Source organism: Pan paniscus, chromosome 9, assembly GCF_029289425.2.
Source record: "Pan paniscus chromosome 9, NHGRI_mPanPan1-v2.0_pri, whole genome shotgun sequence".
Classification (NCBI taxonomy): domain Eukaryota; kingdom Metazoa; phylum Chordata; class Mammalia; order Primates; family Hominidae; genus Pan; species Pan paniscus.
In genome coordinates, this window is record NC_073258.2 from 121,883,916 (window position 1) to 121,908,688 (window position 24,773).

Sequence of the window (24,773 nt, forward strand, 5' to 3'; positions counted from 1 at the left end):
GTAATTGAATAGGTGACATTGTTTTGGGTTCCTGTCTCATAATTGTTTCCGTTTTAGTGTAATTAACCTGACAGTTCCAACCCAAGAAGGCAGCTTCATCACCAAGATGGCTCTCTACAAAAACGCCTCCTACAAACACCCTTACCGCCAGGGTGAAGTAGTGTTGACGACTCGAGATGTGCTGTATGTAGGGGTTTTTGTGGTTGGAGCTGACGCCACACATTTAATCCTAACACTCAACAAATGCTATGCCACACCCACCCGAGATAGCAATGATAAGCTCCGATATTTCATCATTGAAGGAGGGTGAGTAGCCTCTTTATAGACAACATTCTCAGAGCTTCAGGTATAATATTGTCCTCATCATTTTTTAAGGAAGGGAATGGAAACTGATATTTGTTGGCTGCCTACAAGGCCAGAATTTTGCATTTATTAATTCATCTAATTCTCAAGACAACCTATGAGGTAGATATTATAAGCCTCTTTTTACAGACAATCAAGTAACTTGCCTAAAGTCACATAGAAATATAGTGGTAGGTACCCCACGTCCATGTGGCATTAACTACAGATGCTTTATTCTCAAAGTGGGGATTCTGTGCTGTTTACTTTGAACTTCAATTTGGGAAGAATGTGGAGTTCTGCAAATGAAAGAATATAATGACAATAACCACAGGTTAATGAACAAGGCATCTATAAAAATAAAAAAGAAGTTAACCTAATAGCCTATAGACTCAACAAGTTTCCTTTTACTCACCACTGTATGCTTACCACTTAGTATATTTCCTGAAACACAGTGATTACACAACAAAAATTCTCGAATGAATGAATGAATGAATGAGAAGAAAAGACTGTAGACCAACCACAATAATTATCTTTATTAAAAACAAAATACTTTCTGGTTACATTAGACAGTTTACATTTATTGCAATAGATTTTATAACAATTCATTTTAACAGCTTTATTGCAAAGATAATTTATAATACAATTTACTTGCTTTAAGTGTAAAAATCAATGGTTTTTGGTAAATTTGCAGAGAATTGCAAATATCACCATAATCTAATTTTAGAACATTTTTGTCACTCCAATAGTTACTATTTATATGAATTTCTTTTAAAAATGTATTGATACATTTACATATTTATGGAATAGATGTGATATTTTGACACATGCATTGAATGTGTAGTGCTCAGATCAGGGAATTTAGGATATCTATCACCTTGAATATGTATCTTTCCTTTGTGTGGGGCATTTCAAATCTTCTCTTCTGGCTATTTTGAAATATACAATAAATTGTTGTTAACTATAGTCACCCTACTGTGCTATTGAACACTAGAACTTATTCCTTTTATCTAAATGCACGTTTGTAGCCATTAACCAACCTCTCTTCATCCCAGCTTCTTTCCCAGCCTCTGGTAACTATCAGTCTACTCTGTACTTCCATGAAATCAACTTTTTAAGCTCCCACATGTGAGTGAGAACCTGAGATATTTGTCTTTCCCTGCCTGGCTTATTTCACTTAACATAATGACTTCCAGTTCTGACCATGTTGTTGCAAATGATAGGATTTCATTTCTTTTTAAGGCTGAATAGTATTCCCTTGTGTATATATATCACATTTTCTTTATCCATTCATCCATTGATGTATACTTAAGTTGATTCCATATCTTGGCTATTGTGAATAGTGCTGCAATAAACATGGAAGTGTAGGTATTCTTTTGATATACTAATTTCCTTTCCTTTGGATAAATACCCAGTAGTGGCCTTGCTGGATCATGTGGGAGTTCTATTTTTAGTGGGGTTTTTTTGTTTTGTTTTGTTTTGTTTTGCATGTGTGTGTGCGCGTGAAACCTCTGTAGTGTTTCCCATAATGGCTGTACTCATTTCTATTCCCACCAGTAGTGTAGAAGAGTTCCCCTTTCTCCACATCCTCACTAGCATTTGTTACTTTTTGTCTTTTTAATAGTAGCCATTTTTACTGGCATGACATGATATCTCATTGTGGTTTTGATTTTTATTTCCCTGATAATTAGTAATGTTGAGCATTGTTTTTTCATATACCTGTTGGCCATTTGTATGCCTTCTTTTGAGAAATATTTGTGTAAATCCTTTGCCCAGTTTTTAAAGAAATTATTGTTTTCTTGCTGTTGAGTTGTTTGAGTTTCTTGCATATTCTGGATACTAATCCCCTGTTGGATGAATAGTTTGCAAATATTTTCTTTTATTCAACAGGTTGTCTCTTCATTTTGTTGATTGATTTCTTTGCTGTGTAGAGACTTTTTAGTTTAATATAGTCCCATTTGTCTATTTTTGCTTTGTCGCTTGGGCTTTTGAAATCTTACCCATAAAATATTTGCCTCAACTAATGATGAAGAATGTTCACTTTGTTTTCTTCTAGTAGCTTTATAGTTTCTGGTTGCACATTTAAATCTTTAATCCTCTTTGAGTTGATTTTTGTTTATGGTGAGACACAGGGGTATAATTTAATTCTTCTGCATATGGATATCCAGTTTTCTCAGCACCAGTTTTTGAAGAGAGCATTCTTTCCCCAATGTATGTTCTTGACATCTTTGTTGAAAATCAGTTGGCTGTAAATACATGGATTTATTTCTGAGTTCTGTTTTGTTACACTGCTCTATGTGTCTGTTTTTATACAATACCATGCTGTTCTGGCTACTATAGCTTCACACTATACTTAAAAGTCAGGCAGTGTGATGTCTCCAGCTTTGTTCTTTTTAGTGAGTATTGCTTGGGCTATTCAGGGTCTATTGTGGCTTTATACAAATTTTAGGATTTTTTTTCTATTTCTGTGAAGAATTTCATTGGTGTATTGATAGGGATTGCATTTGATCTGTGGGATTTTTGTGAGTAGTATGGTCACCTTAACAATTTTAATTCTCCCAATCCATAAGCATGAGATACCTTTCCATTTGTTTGTCCTCTTCAATTTCTTCCATCAGCGTTTTGTAATTTTCCTTGTAGAGATTTTCACTTGGTTAAATTTATTCCTAGATTTCTCATTTTTTTGTGGGTATTATAAATGAGATTGCCTTCTTGATTTATTTTGCTGCTAGTTCATTATTGGTGTATAAAAATGCTACTGATTTTTGCATGTTGTTTTTATGTCCGGCAACTTTACTGAATTTGTTTATCTGTTCTAAGAGTTTTTGATTGAATCTTTAGGTTTTTCTGTATATAAGATCATGTTATCTGCAAAGGGACAGTTTGACTTTCTGTTTCCCAGTTTGGATGTCTTTTATTTTTCTCTCTTGCTTGATTGAACTGGCTAGGACTTCTAGTACTATGTTAATAGGAATGATGACAGTGAGCACCCAGGAATTGTTCCAGTACTTTCAGCTTTTCTCCGTTCAGTATGATATTATCTGTGGGTTTGTCATATATGACCTTCATTATGTTGAGACATGTTCCTTCTGTGCCTAATTTTTTGAGAATTTTTATCATAAAGGGACATTGAATTTTATCAAATGCTTTTTGTGCATCTATTCAGATAATCATATGGTTTTTATTGTTCATTCTTTTTTTTATTTTATTTTATTATTATTATACTTTAAGTTTTAGGGTACATGTGCACAATGTGCAGGTTAGTTACATATGTATACATGTGCCATGCTGGTGTGCTGCACCCATTAACTCGTCATTTAGCATTAGGTGTATCTCCTAAAGCTATCCCTCCCCCCTCTCCCCAGCCCACAACAGTCCCCAGAGTGTGACGTTCCCCTTCCTGTGTCCATGTGTTCTCATTGTTCAATTCCCACCTATGAGTGAGAATATGCGGTGTTTGGTTTTTTGTTCTTGTGATAGTTTACTGAGAATGATGATTTCCAATTTCATCCATGTCCCTACAAAGGACATGAACTCATCATTTTTCATGGCTACATAGTATTCCATGGTGTATATGTGCCACATTTTCTTAATCCAGTCTATCATTGTTGGACATTTGGGTTGGTTCCAAGTCTTTGCTATTGTGAATAGTGCCGCAATAAACATACATGTGCATGTGTCTTTATAGCAGCATGATTTATAGTCCTTTGGGTATATACCCAGTAATGGGATGGCTGGGTCAAATGGTATTTCTAGTTCTAGATCCCTGAGGAATCGCCACACTGACTTCCGCAAGGGTTGAACTAGTTTACAGTCCCACCAACAGTGTAAAAGTGTTCCTATTTCTCCACATCCTCTCCAGCACCTGTTGTTTCCTGACTTTTTAATGATTGCCATTCTAACTGGTGTGAGATGGTATCTCATTGTGGTTTTGATTTGCATTTCTCTGATGGCCAGTGATGGTGAGCATTTTTTCATGTGTTTTTTGGCTGCATAAATGTCTTCTTTTGAGAAGTGTCTGTTCATGTCCTTCGCCCACTTTTTGATGGGGTTGTTTGTTTTTTTCTTGTAAATTTGTTTGAGTTCATTGTAGATTCTGGATACTAGCCCTTTGTCAGATGAGTAGGTTCCAAAAATTTTCTCCCATTTTGTAGGTTGCCTGTTCACTCTGATGGTAGTTTCTTTTGCTGTGCAGAAGCTCTTTAGTTTAATTAGATCCCATTTGTCAATTTTGGCTTTTGTTGCCATTGCTTTTGGTGTTTTAGACATGAAGTCCTTGCCCATGCCTATGTCCTGAATGGTAAAGCCTAGGTTTTCTTCTAGGGTTTTTATGGTTTTAGGTCTAATGTTTAAGTCTTTAATCCATCTTGAATTAATTTTTGTATAAGGTGTAAGGAAGGGATCCAGTTTCAGCTTTCTACATATGGCTAGCCAGTTTTCCCAGCACCATTTATTAAATAGGGAATCCTTTCCCCATTGCTTGTTTTTCTCAGGTTTGTCAAAGATCAGATAGTTGTAGATATGCGGCGTTATTTCTGAGGGCTCTGTTCTGTTCCATTGATCTATATCTCTGTTTTGGTACCAGTACCATGCTGTTTTGGTTACTGTAGCCTTGTAGTATAGTTTGAAGTCAGGTAGCGTGATGCCTCCAGCTTTGTTCTTTTGGCTTAGGATTGACTTGGTGATGCGGGCTCTTTTTTGGTTCCATATGAACTTTAAAGTAGTTTTTTCCAATTCTGTGAAGAAAGTCATTGGTAGCTTGATGGGGATGGCATTGAATCTGTAAATTACCTTGGGCAGTATGGCCATTTTCATGAGATTTATTCTTCCTACCCATGAGCATGGAATGTTCTTCCATTTGTTTGTATCCTCTTTTATTTCATTGAGCAGTGGTTTGTAGTTCTCCTTGAAGAGGTCCTTCACATCCCTTGTAAGTTGGATTCCTAGGTATTTTATTCTCTTTGAAGCAATTGTGAATGGGAGTTCACTCATGATTTGGCTCTCTGTTTGTCTGTTATTGGTGTATAAGAATGCTTATGATTTTTGTACATTGATTTTGTATCCTGAGACTTTGCTGAAGTTGCTTATCAGCTTAAGGAGATTTTGGGCTGAGACAATGGGGTTTTCTAGATATACAATCATGTCATCTGCAAACAGGGACAATTTGTCTTCCTCTTTTCCTAATTGAATACCCTTTATTTCCTTCTCCTGCCTAATTGCCCTGGCCAGAACTTCCAACACTATGTTGAATAGGAGTGGTGAGAGAGGGAATCCCTGTCTTGTGCCCGTTTTCAAAGGGAATGCTTCCAGTTTTTGCCCATTCAGTATGATATTGGCTGTGGGTTTGTCATAGATAGCTCTTATTATTTTGAGATATGTCCCATCAATACCTAATTTATTGAGAGTTTTTAGCATGAAGGGTTGTTGAATTTTGTCAAAGGCCTTTTCTGCATCTATTGAGATAATCATGTGATTTTTGTCTTTCGTTCTGTTTACATGCTGGATTACATTTATTGATTTACGTATATTGAACCAGCCTTGCATCCCAGGGATGAAGCCCACTTGATCATGGTGGATAAGCTTTTTGATGTGCTGCTGGATTTGGTTTGCCAGTATTTTATTGAGGATTTTTGCATCAATGTTCTTCAAGGATATTGGTCTAAAATTCTCTTTTTTGGTTGTGTCTCTGCCTGGCTTTGGTATCAGGATAATGCTGGCCTCATAAAATGAGTTAGGGAGGATTCCCTCTTTTTCTGTTGATTGGAATAGTTTCAGAAGGAATGGTACCAGTTCCTCCTTGTACCTCTGGTAGAATTCGGCTGTGAATCCATCTGGTCCTGGACTCTTTTTGGTTGGTAAGCTATTGATTATTTCCACAATTTCAGAGCCTGTTACTGATCTGTTCAGAGATCCAACTTCCTCCTGGTTTAGTCTTGGGAGGGTGTATGTGTCAAGGAATTTATCCATTTCTTCTAGATTTTCTAGTTTATTTGCGTAGAGCTGTTTGTAGTATTCTCTGATGGTAGTTTGTATTTCTGTGGGATCGATGGTGATATCCCCTTTATCATTTTTTATTGTGTCTATTTGATTCTTCTCTCTTTTCTTCTTTATTAGTCTTGCTAGCAGTCTATCAATTTTGTTGATCCTTTCAAAAAAACAGCTCCTGGATTCATTAATTTTTTGAAGGGTTTTTTTGTGTCTCTAATTCCTTCAGTTCTGCTCTGATTTTAGTTATTTCTTGCCTTCTGCAAGCTTTTGAATGTGTTTGCTCTTGCTTTTCTAGTTCTTTTAATTGCGATGTTAGGGTGTCAATTTTGGATCTTTCCTGCTTTCTCTTGTGGGCATTTAGTGCTATAAATTTCCCTCTACACACTGCTTTGAGTGTGTCCCAGAGATTCTGGTATGTTGTGTCTTTATTCTCGTGGGTTTCAAAGAACATCTTTATTTCTGCCTTCATTTCGTTGTGTACCATAGTCGTTCAGGAGCAGGTTGTTCAGTTTCCATGTAGTTGAGTGGTTTTGAGTGAGTTTCTTAATCCTGAGTTCTAGTTTGATTGCATTGTGGTCTGAGAGACAGTTTGTTATAATTTCTGTTCTTTTACATTTGCTGAGGAGAGCTTTACTTCCAACTATGTGGTCAATTTTGGAATAGGTGTGGTGTGGTGCTGAAAAGAATGTATATTCTGTTGATTTGGGGCGGAGAGTTCTGTAGATGTCTATTAGGTCCGCTTGGTGCAGAGCTGAGTTCAATTCCTAGGTATCCTTGTTAACTTTCTGTCTCGTTGATCTGTCTAATGTTGACGGGGTGTTAAAGTTTCCCATTATTATTGTGTGGGAGTCTAAGTCTCTTTGTAGGTCACTCAGGACTTGCTTTATGAATCTGGGTGCTCCTGTATTGGGTGCATATGTATTTAGGATAGTTAGCTCTTCTTGTTGAATTGATCCCTTTACCATTATGTAATGGCCTTCTTTGTCTCTTTTGATCTTTGTTGGTTTAAAGTCTGTTTTATCAGAGACTAGGATTGCAACCCCTGCCTTTTTTTTTTCCATTTGCTTGGTAGATCTTCCTCCATCCTTTTATTTTGAGCCTATGTGTGTCTCTGCATGTGAGATGGGTTTCCTGAATACAGCACACTGATGGGTCTTGGCTCTTTATCCAATTTGCCAGTGTGTGTCTTTTAATTGGAGTATTTAGTCCATTTACATTTAAAGTTAATATTGTTATGTGTGAATTTGATCCTGTCATTATGATGTTAGCTGGTGATTTTGCTCGTTAGTTGATGCAGTTTCTTCCTAGCCTCGATGGTCTTTACAATTTGGCATGTTTTTGCAGTGGCTGGTACTGGTTGTTCCTTTCCATGTTTAGTGCTTCCTTCAGGAGCTCTTTTAGGGCAGGCCTGGTGGTGACAAAATCTCTCAGCATTTGCTTGTCTGTAAAGTATTTTATTTCTCCTTCACTTATGAAGCTTAGTTTGGCTGGATATGAAATTCTGGGTTGAAAATTCTTTTCTTTAAGAATGTCAAATATTGGCCCCCACTCTCTTCTGGCTTGTAGAGTTTCTGCCGAGAGATCCGCTGTTAGTCTGATGGGCTTCCCTTTGTGGGTAACCTGACCTTTCTCTCTGGCTGCCCTTAACATTTTTTCCTTCATTTCAACTTTGGTGAATCTGACAATTATGTGTCTTGGAGTTGCTCTTCTCGAGGAGTATCTTTGTGGCGTTCTCTGTATTTCCTGAATCTGAATGTTGGCCTGCCTTGCTAGATTGGGGAAGTTCTCCTGGATAATATCCTGCAGAGTATTTTCCAACTTGGTTCCATTCTCCCCATCACTTTCAGGTACACCAATCAGACGTAGATTTGGTCTTTTCACATAGTCCCACATTTCTTGGAGGCTTTGTTCATTTCTTTTTCTTCTTTTTTCTCTAAACTTCCCTTCTTGCTTCATTTCATTCATTTCATCTTCCATCACTGATACCCTTTCTTCCAGTTGATCACATCAGCTCCTGAGGCTTCTGCATTCTTCACGTAGTTCTTGAGCCTTGGCTTTCAGCTCCATCAGCTCCTTTACACACTTCTCTGTATTGGTTATTCTAGTTATACATTCGTCTAAATTTTTTTCAAAGTTTTCAACTTCTTTGCCTTTGGTTTGAATTTCCTCCTGTAGCTCGGAGTAGTTTGATTGTCTGAAGCCTTCTTCTCTCAACTTGTCAAAGTCATTCTCTGTCCAGCTTTGTTCCATTGCTGGTGAGGAGCTGCATTCCTTTGGAGGAGGAGAGGCGCTCTGCTTTTTAGAGTTTCCAGTTTTTCTGCTCTGTTTTTTCCCCATCTTTGTGGTTTTATATACTTTTGGTCTTTGATGATGGTGATGTACAGATGGGTTTTTGGTGTGGATGTCCTTTCTGTTTGTTAGTTTTCCTTCTAACAGACAGGACCCTCAGCTGCAGGTCTATTGGAGTTTGCTAGAGGTCCACTCCAGACCCTGTTTGCCTGGGTACCAGCAGCGGTGGCTGCAGAACAGCAGATTTTCGTGAACCACAAATGCTGCTGTCTGATCGTTCCTCTGGAAGTTTTGTCTCAGAGGAGTACCCGGCCGTGTGAGGTGTCAGTCTGCCCCTACTGGAGGGTGCCTTCCAGTTAGGCTGCTTGGGGGTCAGGGGTCAGGGACCCACTTGAGGAGGCAGTCTGCCTGTTCTCAGATCTCCAGCTGCATGCTGGGAGAACCACTGCTCCCTTCAAAGCTGTCAGACAGGGACATTTAAGTCTGCAGTTGTTACTGCTGTCTTTTTGTTTGTCTGTGCCCTGCCCCCAGAGGTGGAGCCTACAGAGGCAGGCAGGCGTCCTTGAGCTGTGGTGGGCTCCACCCAGTTCGAGCTTCCCGGCTGCTTTGTTTACCTAAGCAAGCCTGGGCAATGGCGGGCGCCCCTCCCCCAGCCTTGCTGCCGCCTTGCAGTTTGATCTCAGACTGCTGTGCTACCAATCAGCGAGACTCCGTGGGCATAGGACCCTCTGAGCCATGTGCGGGATATAATCTCCTGGTGCACTGTTTTTTAAGCCCATCGGAAAAGCGCAGTATTGGGGTAGGAGTGACCCGATTTTCCAGGTGCCGTCTGTCACCCCTTTCTTTGACTAGGAAAGGGAACTCCCTGACCCCTTGTGCTTCCCGAGTGAGGCAATGCCTCGCCCTGCTTCGGCTCATGCACGGTGTGCTGCACCCACTGTCCTGCGCCCACTGTCTGGCACTCTCTAGTGAGATGAACCCAGTACCTCAGATGGAAATGCAGAAATCACCCGTCTTCTGCGTCGCTCACGCTGGGAGCTGTAGACTGGAGCTGTTCCTATTCAGCCATCTTGGCTCCCAACCGTTCTATTGTTCATTCTTATGTGATATATGACATTTATTGATTTGTATATATTGAAACATTCTTGCATCCCTGGAATAAATCCTGTTTGATCATGGTGTATTATCTTTTTGATGTGTTGTTAGATTCAGTTTGCTAGTATTTTCTTGAGGATTTTTGCATCTATGTTTAGATATTGGCTTGTAGTTAGTGTGTGTGTGTGTGTGTGTGTATGTGTGTGTGTGTGTGTGTGTGTGTGTGTGTGTGTGTGTGTGTGTGTGTGTGTGTGTGGTGTCCTGGTCTAGTTTTGATATCAGGGTAATGCTAGTCTTGTAGAATGAGCTAGGAAGAATCCCCAAATTCCTTCATCTTCAGTTTTTTTGAAATAGTTTAGGAAGCATTGGTATTAGTTCTTCTTTGTAAGTATGGTAGAATTTAGCAGTAAAGACAACTAGTCCTGGACTTTTCTTTGCTGAGAGACATTTTGTTCCTGATTCAATCTTGTTATTAGTTATTGGTCTGTTCAGGTTTTCTATTTCTTCCTGGTTCAACCTTGGTAGGTTGTATGTGTCCAAGAATCTATCCATTTTCTGTAGGTTTTACAAAGTGTATAGTTGTTCATAACAGTCTGTAATGATTCTTTGTATTTCTGTGGTATCAGTAGTATTATCTTCTTTTTTATTTCTGATTTTACTTGGGTTTTCTCTCTTTTCTCCCCTTAAGTTAGTCTAACTGGTGCTTTATCATTTTGTTATCTTTTAAAAAACCAAATTTACATTTCATTGATTCTTTGCTTGTTTTGATCTCTACTTTATTTAGCTCTGGCCTAATCTTTATTATATTTTTCCTTCTACTAATTTTGGATTTAATTTTCTACTTTTTTGATGTAGGTGTATATTGCAATAAATTTTCCTCTTAGCACTCTTTTTTGTTGTATCTCACATGTTTTGGTATGTTCTGTTTCCATTTTCACTTGTTTTTAAAAATGTTTTTTAAATCTCCTTCTTAATTTATTCATTGACCCAGTGCTTGTTCAGGAGCGTGTTGCCTAATTTCTAAGTATTTGTTCAGTGTCCAAAATTTCTCTTATTATTGATTTCTAGTTTTATTCCATTGTGGTCTGAGAAGATAGTCGATATGATTTCAATTTTTAAAAATTTGTCAGGACTTGGTTTTTGGCCTAACATACGGTCTATCTTGGAAAATATTCTGTGTACTAATGAGAAAAATGTGTACTCTGCAGCTGTTGGGTAAAATATTCTGTAAATGCCTGTTAAGTCCATTTGGTCTAAAGTGCAATTTAAGTAAATTTTTTTTGTTGATTTTCTTTCCAATGTTGAGAGTAGGGTGTTAAATTCCCCAATTTTCTTTACTTTGGAATTTATCTCTCCCTTTAGATCTAATAATATTTGCTTTACATATTTGGGTGCTGTGATGTTGGATGGATATATATTTAGAATTGTTGTATCCTCTTGCTGAATTTGTCCTTTCTTCATTATGTAATGATCTTCTTTGCCTCTTTTTACAGCCTTTGACTTAAAGTCTGTTATATCTGACACAAATATAGCTACTCCTGCTTGCTTTTGGTTTTGATTGTCACAAATTATCTTTTTCCATCCCATTACTTTCAGTCTATGTGTGTCTTTACAGGTGAAGTGAGTTTCTTGTAGGCAGCATATATTTGAGTTTTTTTTTTTTTTTTTTTAACTGTTCAACCAGTCTGTATCTTTTAAGTGGGGAATTTAATCTGCTTACATTCAAGGTTATTATTGATAAGTGAGAACTTATTCCTGTCATTTTGTTTATTGTTTTATGGTTGTTTGTGTACCCTTTGTTTCATTCTCTCTTATCATTTATTATTGTAGTTTGGTGGCTTTCTGTAGCAGTAACATTTGACTCCTTCTCTTTCGGTTTTGTGTGTATGATCTGCCATTGAGTTTACACTTTTGTGTGTTTTTATTATGTTATATATCAACCCTTCACTTCCAAATGTAGGACACACTTAAATGTTCTTGTAGGGCTGGCCTGGTGGTGAATTCCCTCAGTTTTTGCTTGTCTGGGAAATACTATTTTTCTTCATTTTTGAAGGATAGCTTTGCTGGGTATAGTATTCTTGATTAGCAGGTTTTTTTTATTTCAGCACTTTGAATATATCCTTGCATTCTCTCCTATCCTACAAGAGTTCTGCTGAGAGATCTGCTGTTGGTCTGATGGGGTTCTATTATATATAACTTGATGCTTTTCTTTCACTGTTTTTAGAATTCTGTCTTTGGCTTTTGTCACTTTGAGTGTAATATGCCTTGGAGAAGACAATTTTTCGGTTGAATCAGTTTGGGATCTTTGAGCTTCCTGTATGTAGATGTTTATATCTCTTGCAAGACTTGGGAAGTTTTCAGCTATTATTTCATTAAATAGGTTTTCTATGCCTTTGGACATCTTTTGCCCTTCTGGAACTCCCCAAATTGGTATATTTGGTCACTTTATAATGTCTTATATTTAACATAGGATTTCTTCTTTCTTTCTTATTCTTTTTTTTTTTTTTTTTTTTTTTTTTTTTTTTTTTGCCTGACTAGGTTATTTCAAAGACCTGTATTCAAGTTTTAAAATTCTTTATTCTGGCCAGGCACAGTGGCTCACACATGTAGTCCCAGCACTTTGGGAGGCCGAAGCGGGTGGATCATGAGGTCAGGAGATCGAGACCATCCTGGCTAACACAGTGAAACCCTGTCTCTACTAAAAATACAAAAAATTAGGCCTGGTGGCGTGTGTCTGTAGTCCTAGCTACTTGGGAGGCTGAGGCAGGAGAATCACTTGAACTCAGGAGGCAGAAGTTGCAGTGAGCTGAGATCTCACCACTGCACTCCAGCCTGGTGATAGAGCAAGACTCTGTCTCAAAAAAAATAATTCTTTATTCTGTTTGATCTAGCATATTGTTGAAGCTCTTGATTGTATTTTTTAATTTCATTCATTGAATTCTTCAGTTCCAAAATTTCTGTTTGGTTCTTTTTATCTGTCTCTTTGTTGAATTTCTCACTCAGATCATGAATTATTTTTCTGATTTCTTTGTATTGTTTATTTGTGTTTTCCTGTATCTCACTGAACTTCTTTAATATCATTATATTGAATTCTTTCTCAGGTATTTCATAGATTTCTTTTTTTGTTGGAATGTGTTGCTGGAGAATTATTATTATTATTATTATTATTTTATTTTTTGAAATGGAGTTTTGCTCTTGTTGCCCATGCTGGAGTGCAATGGCGCAATCTCAGTTCACCACAACCTCTGCCTCCCGGGTTCAAGTGATTCTCCTGCCTCAGCCTCCTGAGTAGCTGGGATTATAGGAATGTGCCACCATGCCCAGCTAATTTTTGTATTTTTAGTAGAGACAGGTTTCTCCATGTTGGTCAAGCTATCTCAAACTCACAACCTCAGGTGATCCACCCACCTTGGCCTCACAAAGTGCTGGGATTACAGGCGTGAGCCACCATGCCCAGTCACTGGAGAATTATTGTGTTCTTATTGTGTCCTTGCTTTTTTATGTTCTTATGTCTTTATGTTTGTTTCTGTGCATCTGGTATAATAGTTGCTTCTCCAATTTTATGGATTGGCTTTTGTAGGGAAAAACTCTATAGAGTTTTTCCTATAGATGTATCTATAGTGTTGGTTGGGTTTGACTTTGGCTTTGATTCGGAGTGGACACAGCAGTGTGGTCTCCATATGATTTCTTCAGCTGTAATCAGCATCAGTCATGTCTGTGAGTTAGTCAGTGACTTAGGCTATTAATGGAGGATATGGTGAGGCTTTGCTGGGGACAGGGATGCCAGATGGGCCAGTCCTTGGGTACCAGTGGTGGTGATAGCAGGCTAGGCATGCCAGCTTTTGGGCCCCTGGGTGGCATTAACAAGCACTCATGGTAGAAGGTCTGGGTGGGCCAATCCTTGGTCAGTGGTAGCAGTGGGCCGGGTGGGTGGGTCCTCAGGCCCTAAGTGGTGTGTGTGGCATCAGTGATGGCAGTAGCAGCAGTGGGCCAACTCTCAGGCCCCAGAGCTTCACATGGGAGTGCCAGTGGTGGTGGTGGTGGGCCAGTCCTCAGGTCCTCAGGTGGCACATTGGTGAGTTCTGGCAGTGGTGGCAGGCTGGGTGGGCCTGCCCTCAGGTTCCCAAAAGGCAAATTTTAAAGGCAAATGTAGTCGTTGGCAGTGGTGGACAGGGTAGGGCAATCCATAAGCCTCCAGATGATGTGCATGGGTGCTGGGAGTGGCAAGCAGGGCAGGCCTATCTTCAGATCCCTTGATGATGTGTGTGAGCACAGGGGTGGGCTGATCCCCAAGCCCCCGATGGTGCATGTGAGCACTGGCAGTGGGTGGGGCAGGTCTGTTGTCAGGCCCCCCTGATGGTACATGCAGCCATCGGTGTTAGTGGATGGGGCAGGTTGATCCCTAAATCCCCCCAACGACACACTTGGTTGCCAGTGGTGGTGGCAACACGTTGGTTAGGCCTGTCCTTAGACCCCTGGAAGATGTGTATGGGAGCCAGTGGTGACTGGTGGGTGAGTCAAACCCCAGATCCCTCGACAGGATACATGGGCACCAGTGGTGGTGGGTGGGGCAGGCCTGTCCTCAGGCCCCATGACAGCACCTGGTGGGCTGATCTTCAGGCCCCCTGAAGGTGTATATGGGTGTCTGGTGGCCCTGCTGCTGGGGAAGTGGCAGAGTTGCTGACAGTGGCAGCAGCTGCAGGCAGGTGGCTCTTGGGTTCTGGGGAGCTTGTGCGTCAGCCCCTTTTTCCTGGGGACAGCCTCCCTGGTGCACTGCATCACCTGTTCCCCAGGGTGTAGGACACTGTGTGGGTTAGAGTGCTTGGACCCACCTGCACCACTGAGTCCAGCCAGTGTTGTGAACCTGCATCCTTTTAAGTAGGCATGAGGGGTGGGTGTTAGCAGAGCTCCAGGGATGTGAAGAAGCAGGGGATGTTGGGTCCCAGGGCAAGATATAGTCTGACGGGGGCTGGGCTCGCAACATGGCACCATGCTGCAGCTGCTTGGGTCTGAGGGGCTGGAGGGTGTGCGATTCAGTGTGAACTCCTTCTCTGGAACAATACTGTTATGTGGAGTCTGGGTAGCTTCCTATACTAGTCTCAGGGCCCAAATGGCTCTCCCATGGCTAGCATTACGAAAGTCTGCAGTGGAATATGGACCACTGGGGATCTCTCATTTACCTTTTCCCATATTGGGAAGTTTCTCCTGGCTCCAAGCTGACCATAGCAGGGCCAACTGCTTTGTTTCCCTTTATTTTCATGCCTCGGAGATCCTCTGTCCCTCTTTTGTTGAATTCCAGTGTTCTTTCTTTGATGCTCTATTCAACTTGAGGCAGGAGAATCACTTGAACTCAGGAGGCAGAGGTTGCAGTGAGCTGAGATCTCACCACTGCACTCCAGCCTGGCGACAGAGCAAGACTCCATCTCAAAAAAAATAATTCTTTATTCTGTTTGATCTAGCATATTGTTGAAGCTCTTGATTGTATTTTTTAATTTCATTCATTGAATGAATTTAGTCTCACTCTATTGCCCAGGCTAGAGTGTGGTTGTATGATTATGGCTCAATGCAGTCTCAACGTCCTGGGCTCAAGTGATCCTCCCACCTCAGCCTCCTGAGTAGCTGGGACTACAGGCACACACCACCATGCCCAGCTAATTTTCTCTATTTTTCGTAGAGACTTGGTCTCCCTGTGTTGTTCAGGCTGGTCTTGAACTCTTAGGCTCAAGTGATCCTCCCATCTTCGCCTCCCAAAGTGCTAGGATTACAGGTGTGACCTACCATGCCAGCCAGCCTACAATAATTCTTAAAGCAGGTGAATGTATTAATCACAATTCTAAGTGGTAGAGACCCATTCAAACTAGTTTATGCAAAAACCAAAGCATTTAATGGTTACAACACCAAATCACAGGAGTGGATGTGACTTCAGAGATGATTAGATCCAGGGAGCCAGATGCTATCAACACTCTCCTCTTGCTTTATCCCTTGTCTCCTCCTCTTTGTCTCTCTCTCATTGACCTTGTTAGACACTGGCAATCCTAGACTCACATTCTTATAGCATTGTAACCAATGAGGAGAGAGCACTTCTAACTCCAGTGCAGGGAATCCCAGGCCTATCCTGGACCACTTGCTTATCCTTCATTTGGTGGGTAGGGTTATGCACCATTGCATTTGCCTGGCCCGGCCAGCACCCATCCCTGTGGTGGTCAGAGAGTGCTGTGGATACTGTAAGTAGCTTTATGGTTGAGGGAAAGAGGCATGGTTTCCCAAGAGAAGAAGGGTGTGGTTCTGGGAAGACAAACAATAGACATTCACTAGTTTGCAGACGAAACAGGCTCAGAGAGGCTAGGCACAGCGCTCACTCAAGGTCACACAACTATCAAGGATCAGAGAAGAAATCCTTTTAGGTTTCAAGACACACCGACTCCCTAAGTGACCAGGTGTGGTGAATGGCATGGGTTGCTGAGGTGTATTGTGGAATTTTCAGCAAAGACCTCACTAAGGTATTTGTATTTCTGAATTGATGTTTATCCTCCTCAAAGGGAAAGGGAGGGACGTGGTGACCACTTGGTGTCCTGCAGGCCTAGATGAGTGGGTGAGCATCACAATTATCCTTTTGTCCATGTTTCTTCCTCCTCTTTTTGTATTCCTTTCACAACATAAAAGGGTTAAGATATGAGACACTCTACAAATGCAAACCCAGATTATAGGGCTTATGTCTCCTTTGAAGGACGTGGTAGCATTTAGCATTTTAAAAATGGTATTTAATAGACTTGACCCAGAGAGGGAGAGTGAGCCGGAGAGCATGTTCATAAATCTCAGCTTACCCCAGTGTCTGTCTGAATAAACGTCTTCAAATTAAACTGTGGTTGGGTGGGAAGTGACTTCTTTATGTAGGTGAATCCATCAGTCCTCCTAACCTTTCTTGGAGGGATGTGGTTATGTTTTTTTCCAGTGCACTTAGGGAAACCAGATGTTCAATGCTTAATGAATGAGCTGCAAAATGGGTCCACTAAAGTATTTTGGGGTCAGTTGTTTCTCTCCAGCTGTGTGGAGGGCAGAGATAGCAGCAACTTCTACAAGTGGCTTGTAAGTCTGGGGACATGCAGGCCACTTCTGTTGTCTCTTCACGTGCTAGACAGAGGAAAGGGCAGATGTTTCATTGTTAATAGAAGATTCTAGTGCTTGGCGTCTGTGCTCACTCTAAGAAAGACAGCCAGATAGCCATTCCTGCCTCTCTATGCCCTTTCCTTCAGTTTTTCTGATACCTAAATGTCAAGTCATCTCCTTGGGAGAGAGTTGGTGGTCTGGTTAAGAGGGAAGGTCAGTGTGAAGACTGAAGAGCTGTTACCACTTTAGAATCCTTGAGCCTGTTCAGATTATCCAAATGAATAACAGTGTTAAGGAAAAGTATGGCATGTAAGTTTTTGTTTCAAAGCACTTCAGAGGCTATTGCCTTGAAAAGCAACTTGCATTTTGCCTAGAGGGCTAATTACAAAACATATTAAGTGTGGGAATGCTGAAGGATAACTTCAATTTTTAATTTTCCTTATTGCTAAGCTATTTAATCCTGTGGACTAGGGAAAGGAAATATAAGGAAAAGAGTCACCCTTTTTATCTTTATCATTTTAAAGAGCTTTTTGGCTCCTATGGGCCAGCCTTGGCTGTGGCAACACCATTTGTTCACTCATTCATTCATCTGACAGAAGTTTTCAAATACATGCCACATGCCGTGTAGTGCATTGGAGACACAGTAAGGAACATGACTTGGTTCCTGCACTCAAGGAGCTCAACAGAGGGTTGTTGGCAAACTCAGAAAAGGCCATTTGTTTGTGCCTGGTCTGGGCATGACTAGGGGACATTTATAGAAGAGAGGGTGCCATAGAACTGGTGTTGGAGAAAGGGCAGGAGTGATGCATCGGACAAAGAGCAGGAAGATCTTCCAGGTGGGGGAAACATTGCATGAAAAGACACAGGACTATAGGAGACTCTGATGCATTTGGGGAACTATACATAATTGAAGCAAGTTATCTGTGCCTGAGATATGTCTTGGCTGGGGTTGTCTCTTGGCTCAATGCCACAAGAAGGAAGGGGGCTGAGAAAAGTGGCAGTCAGCTACATCAAAACGACTCTGCAGCTCACCCTGACTGGTCTTCTTTCTCCTCCAGCTCCTACCTATTTTGACGCATGGGAAGTATTCCCAACAGGGTTTGAGTCAGGGGCCCTTGCCAACATTGATAATTAACTGAAGAAAGTACAGAAGAAGTAAGAATGAATCTTGTGTTTATTAAATTGGTATCGGTAGAACACAACATTATGAGGGGGCGGAATGAGAAACTGAAGCGTGGGGAAATTGAATGTGGTCCCTGCAGTCGTTTTGTTTTTAGTTGCAGTTAGGATACTAATTCAAGGTGGTGTTTGATGTTTCAAAACAAACTATGAAAACATGAGGGAGTGATAATAAATGACAAGCCCATGCAGTCCAGGGGTCACTTTCAAATGTCAAGGCATTTCTGCCATTTATGGTGGTTTTATGTGAAAAGTGAAATTTTGAACTGAAGGTGAGGATTAAGGTGTAAGAGGAAAACATGTGAAGCAAAGATTCCATTATTTTTTCTGAATAGGTGTCAGAACCTCAAAGATAACACCATTGGCATCGAGGAGAATGCAGTCTCCCTGACCTGTCGCTTTCACGTCACCGTCTTTAAATTCATAGGGGATTACGACGAAGTTCACCTTCACTGTGCAGTGTCACTCTGCGACTCAGAAAAGTACTCCTGTAAAATCGTAAGTGAGAGCGTGAAAACAAAGTGCTTAGCCTTATTTCTCACTGTCTTGGTTTCCCAACATGAGGATCGTGAATGCCAGGTGACCGGACTGGAATCATCCATAGATGCTTGGGGTGGACAGTCATCTTTGATGGGACAGTGAGAGAAAACGCAGGGAAATATATCTATTTACTCTTCTATCTCTGAATTGTCAACCAGTCATTGGCTTAACGCTAGACTAGGGTTTCTCAAAGCTCGGCACTGTTGCCATTTTGGACTGAATAATTCTTTGTTGTGGAGGACTGTTCTGTGCACTGTAGGATGTTAGCAACATCCCTCACCTCTACCCATGGATACCAGTCACATCTTCCCCCAGTTTCAACACCCAAAATGTCTCCAGATGTTGCCAGTCGGCCTGGTTGAGAACCACTGCACTAGAGTCTCAAGGAGCCAGGCGGCCTGACTCTAATGGCCGCTGGGCCAAGTTCCACTCCACTATAGAACCAAACTCTTGAGCTCAGGATACAATGTATCCAGGTGTCCTGCATCGCACCTGATCTACATCAGACTCTGGAGGGGGTGAGGGATGAGGTAGCAAACCAATGATCTCTTCTGTGCCAGGCTTCCACCTCCACCACTTACGGGCTGGGTCCTTAAGATTTGATTGCACCAATACCTGGCCCCTAGCCTTTAACATTGCAGCTTTATGCTTACACCATGTTTGCAGAATCAAGATGTGAATTATGGTCAGAGCAACTTACAGATGATACTGCATACATTAGTGTCTGATGAGACACAGCAATCCTATTCCTGGGCAGGGAGCCTCTTTGAATCTAATTCCAGTGTGGATCAATCAGAAATGAAGGAGAGGTTTTTAAAAAGGAAAAGTACTAATTCCAGTGTGGAGAGTGTATTTAATTCTGTTCAACATACAGCCTAGAGTCCCAGTGGATTCAATGATCAAGAATGCATTGGTTCTAATTAATCTGAGCCTCCATAATGCTTGAGGCCAGAGCCACTGCCTCTTTTAGAGGTGAAACATGGTGAAGAATAAGTTATCAGCTTAATTGTGTGAAAATTTCCCCCTGGTATTCTGTCTTGCAGACTTGCCCACACAATTCCAGGATTGCCACAGATTACACAAAAGAGCCCAAAGAGCAGATCATTTCAGTAGGACCTATTAGGAGAAAAAGTATGTATGTTCCCTAAAACACACCCTAAATTATTAAAACAACGGGATTTCAAGGCTCAGACGTGTTTCACCTCTGATGTGGGTCCAGTGGACGAGGAGGCTGGTGTTGGGGACACCGGTTTGAGAACATCACCTGCTTCCTTAAAGACATCTTTTCATTTACTTATAAACATTCAACAATGACATTGAGGTTTTCTTTGTCCTCCTCTTTTTTTTTTTTTTTTTTTTCTTTGAGACGGAGTCTTTCTCTGTCGCCCAAGCTGGAGAGCGGTGGCGCGATCTCGGCTCACTGCAAGCTCCGCCTCCCGGGTTCACGCCATTCTCCTGCCTCAGCCTCCCGAGTAGCTGGGACTACAGGTGCCCGCCCCCACGCCCGGCTAATTTTTTTGTATTTTTAGTAGAGACGGGGTTTCACTGTGTTAGCCAGGATGGTCTCGATCTCCTGACCGCGTGATCCACCCGCCTCGGCCTCCCAAAGTGCTGGGATTACAGGCATGAGCCACCGCGCCCAGCCTGTCCTCCTCTCTTTTTAAAGCCCTTCCCTTCAATACCAGTGGAAGGGTTGAACTGTCTGTAGTTAATCTTCCTAACTGCTCTTTTGTAGGGCTGGACTGGTGTGAGGACAACGGGGGGTGTGAGCAGATTTGCACGAGCCGGGTGGATGGGCCTCTCTGCAGCTGTGTAACAGGAACCCTGCAGGAGGACGGCAAGAGCTGCAGAGGTAGACACTCTTCTACCCTGGGGCAGGCAGCTGGGAGACACGGGAGGTTCTTTACCACCAGAAGGAGAAATTCAGATTTGAAGGCCACTCGGTCAGCAACTCTCCCTCGAAAACTCCAGAAATTAAGAAGGAAAGATGGGGAACATGCCCAAGGAATTCTAGGGCCATTAAACAAACAAACAAACAACAACAAAAAAAAAACCTTGCTCTTTCCTCTAAAATATAAAGGTAATTTAAAAAAACAAGTTATCCAGCCAATTTTAAGGACCATATATTGGCCTACATCTGGCTGCCAAGTCTACTTGGGCTAAGGTTGGGATTGGGATGCTTCCTCCAGCACACAAGCCTTAGCATATGGTTTCCCTGACCTCTTACAAGGTTGACAGGACTCTCTTCTTTTTTGAGATGGAGTCTCGCTCTGTTGCCCAGACTGGAGTGCAGTGGCATGATCTTGGCTCACTGCAACCTCTGCCTCCCGGGTTCAAGCGATTCTCCTGCCTCAACCGCCGGAGTAACTGGGACTACAGGCACACGCCACCACGCCCAGCTAATTTTTGTATTTTTAGTAGAAATGGGGTTTCACCATATTGGCCAGGCTGGTCTCAAACTCCTGACCTCGTGATCCGCCTGTGTTGGCCTCCCAAAGTAGGACTCTCTTAAAGATTGGATTAATTCTGCTACTTTGCTGCCTTAGGGCCATTTAGGTAAAATGGGTTCTTGGCGATCAAGTTTCCTTTCTTTAGCTGAGTGCTGCAAAGATGTCTGATCCCTATCAAACAGGTATTTTTTTCCCCCATAGGGCTTACTGTGTTCCTCTCTGTTTACAGCCTCTAATTCTTCAATCGAACTTCAAGTCTGGACGCTTCTTCTCATCATGATCCAGATTTCATTATGGCATTTTGTCTATAAATCAGCCACGACCTCATAATTAACTCAAGGTTGCTATATAAAGTACTGTAATTTACTTACTTCAACGCCCTGTAGGATAAAAAGTGTGTGCCCTTAAGTCAAAACCTATTTGAAAGTGTCCAGCATCTCAAAATGATGCCACCTGCCTCCAATGGTCCGAGGTCCAGAAACCAGCGACCATCCAAGCTCCTCTTTCAGAGTATGAAACGGGGCTTCTACAAGCCAGTTATGGAAAGTATCTCTCTTGTGTAAAATTCCCAAACAGTTGTCACTAGAGACTTTGGTTCACATGAAAAACCAGTAAAGGAAAAAAATTCTGGTTAGAGAAATCTGACTGGAAATCTGACCAGAGAAATCTGTCAAGCCAGTGCTATTTCTGGATCACAGTTTTTTACAGAGAGAGGGCCTGTTGGAACGATTTTGAAGTGATGACGATGACTGGAAGGTTTGACTCCCTCTAAGGAATCTTGCTGGTGTTTGGAAGTGTCCGATCTATGTTATGCACGTGTTCTGTCTATGAGGCGCTTCTCCACCCACTGTGTCCTTCAACCTTGCCACGGCAACTTTGGCCACTGGGGATACTGTTGACCTGGGGAACCCCACCCACTCTCCTACCCCCTTGAACCCAATCCCTTCTCTTTTTACAAATCAACCAAATACTTTTTAATGTGTTTTATCCTTAAATAAACTTTGTGTTCAAGTATTCTCATTACTTGGTGGCTGGAATCATTCTTATTGATGTTAAGCTTTGTACACTCAATAGCATGCCATGAATTTTTTTTTTAAAGAAGTAGCAGCAATTGGACCAGGAAGGCACTGTTGGCCAGAACATTAATGCACCATTATATTGTTGTTCATGTGTACTTACAGAGCATTAGCAGAGCATTAAGGTTCGGTGTAGAAGAGGAGCAGGCAGCATCCTCTTTTGTAAGTGGTACAAAAACACGTATCTGCTATAATTAACTACAAAATGGAGGGCCTGCTAAATATATCCCTGGAGTGCTTTGCTTTCTAAGAGCAAAAACAAAGTAAAACCCACTTCAGGTTTATTTTGAAGTTGTCTTGGATTTAAACGGATAGCATTTTTATATTTTTCTGGGAACTCTGAAAAGCTGAGCAAAAATGCTTAGTGTTCTTTGAACATGAGTGTGGGTGAAATGGCCATTGTTTCATATGTCAAAGCACTGGCATCACACTCTCACTGGGCTGAAGAAGTGCGGTGTAGACTGAGTGTGCACTGAGCTGTTTTGTTCTCCCAGCCCCCTGGGAGAGTCAACACATTCGAGCTTATCTCAGCAGCCACACATGCTGTGCAGCTGAGCGGACAACTGGTATTGATGGAGAAAAATATGTGTCTGCTTCTGCTTGGACATCTTAAGATCTTTTGGGGAAATGCTGAGCACTGAGATGGATTAAGGAGTCAAGCCATTGTCTATTCTAGCTGAGACACAGTACTTCGTCCTCAGCAAGATAGAAATGGATGTTAGGTGTGTGATCTTTTTTTTTTGAGATGGAGTCTGGCTCTATCGCCCAGGCTGGAGTGCAGTGGCGCGATCTTGGCTCACTGCAAGCTCTGCCTCCCAGATTCACGCCATTCTCCTGCCTCAGCCTCCCAGAATAGCTGGGACTACAGGCACCCGCCACCACGCCCGTCTAATTTTTTGTATTTTTTTAGTAGAGACGGGGTTTCACCATGTTAGCCAGGATGGTCTCAATCTCCTGACTTCGCGATCTGCCTGCCTCGGCCTCCCAAAGTGCTGGAATTACAGGCACGAGCCACTGCGCCCCGCCTAAGTGTGTGTTCTTTGTTTGCATGAAAACCTGGATTCCATACTATCCCATACTTCAAGATCAGAGGATTCAGATGAGCTTATGCACCATTTCCATTCATGCCATTAAAGGTTTAGGCTTTTGAAATCAAACAGATTATGAGTTGAATATAATAATGTGTCATTTATGGTTTTACCTGAGATCCTTAGATGATTTTTTTTTTTTTCCCCTGAGACAGGGTCTCACTCCTGTTGCCAAGGCTGGAGTCTATTGGCATGATCTTGGCTCATTGCAGCCTTGACTTTCTGTGCTCAAGTGATCCTACTACTTCAACCTTCTTAGTAGCTGGGACTACAGGCATGCACCACCATGCCCAGCTAATTTTTTATATTTTTAGTAGAGATGAGGTTTTACCATGTTGCCCAGGCTGGTCTCGAACTCCCGGGCTCAGGCAACTCACTCACCTTGGCCTCCTAAAGTGCTGGGATTATGGGCGTGAGCCACCACACCTGCCTTTTTAGATGAATTTTTAACTGAAAACATACAAGGAGGAAATGGTGTATTACTTACTTGACAACACCTCTTTATTGATTCCCATATTAAAGTCATTAGAAATTCCTCAATTAAAAATTCTAGGTTTTTTTCGTAAAGGTTTTTACTTGAAATCCTTTTTGCCACACTTTCATTCTTGGCTTTTGGTTTTCTCGCTTGGTTGGCATCCTTCACATGTCTACCATCAAGATAAACCTGGTTGTAATGCCACAACAGAAAACCCCAGGCCAGGTGTGGTGGCTTATACCTATAATTCCGGCATTTTGGGAGACCCAGGCAGACAGATCACCTGAGCCCAGGATATTGAGACTAGCCTGAGCAACATAGTGAGAGCCCATCTCCACAAAAAAAATACAAAAATTAGCCAGGGGTGGTGGCGCATGCCTGTAGTCTCAGCTACTTGGGAGGCTCAGTTGGGAGGATCGCTTGAGCCTGGGCAGTTCAGGCTGCAGTGAGCCATGATCATGGCACTGCAATCCAGCCTGGACAACAGAATGAGATTTTTGTCTCAAAAAAAGAGAACACCCCCACAATCTCAGTGACTTAACAAAGGTTTCTTTCTTACTCACACAAGTCGCCCCTGCTTTCATTGTCATCCTGGAATGGAAGTTGCTGGAGGCTTTATTATCCTTCAATGTTGTCAGCTCAATGTGTGGCTTCAAGATTCACCTTTGCAAGGGAAGACAGCCTGGAGAATCCCACCCTAGCTCTTCCGTGCTTCTGCCTGAAGTGACACATATCGCTTCTGTTCCCACTTCATTGGTCAATGCCAGCCAGATGGCTGTAACTGACTTTTAGAGATGAGGAAGCACAAACATCCCATGTGCCTGGAAGGCAGAAGAACTGGAAATCAGTGGTGATGGTGCTCACATTGCCTTTGAGTCTGTCACTTCCATCTGGATTAAAGAGAAATACTTCTACAGAACTGAAAACAAACGGGCCCTTTAGTTGACTTCCTGGAAAGCAGAAGAACTGAGAGATGATCCTGACTCTTCCACTAATTCTCTATTTGAAACACAAATTATTACATGCCTCAATACCTTAATTTTCCTCTATGTAACATAAGAACATGAAGCTTCTTTTCAAATGTTCTTATGTCACAAAGTGGCACTAGACACTTGACCTGGGGAACCCCACCCACTCTCCTACCCCC

General features: G+C 41.8%; 1 protein-coding gene across 2 annotated transcripts in view; it reads left to right on the forward strand.

The window, feature by feature from the left end:
• Window positions 1-22,010, forward strand: part of LOC100980308 (tubulin-specific chaperone cofactor E-like protein) — a 170,742-nt gene extending 148,732 nt beyond the window's left edge. For both annotated transcript variants that reach the window (XM_057299275.2, XM_034933906.3), the window contains 5 exons: window positions 58-306; window positions 18,333-18,495; window positions 19,581-19,668; window positions 20,273-20,389; window positions 21,217-22,010. In XM_057299275.2, the coding sequence (XP_057155258.2) occupies window positions 58-306; window positions 18,333-18,495; window positions 19,581-19,668; window positions 20,273-20,389; window positions 21,217-21,317 (718 nt within the window). In that variant the 3' untranslated portion in view covers window positions 21,318-22,010. The remainder of the gene's footprint in view (window positions 1-57; window positions 307-18,332; window positions 18,496-19,580; window positions 19,669-20,272; window positions 20,390-21,216) is intronic.
• Window positions 22,011-24,773: the final 2,763 nt, after the last annotated feature.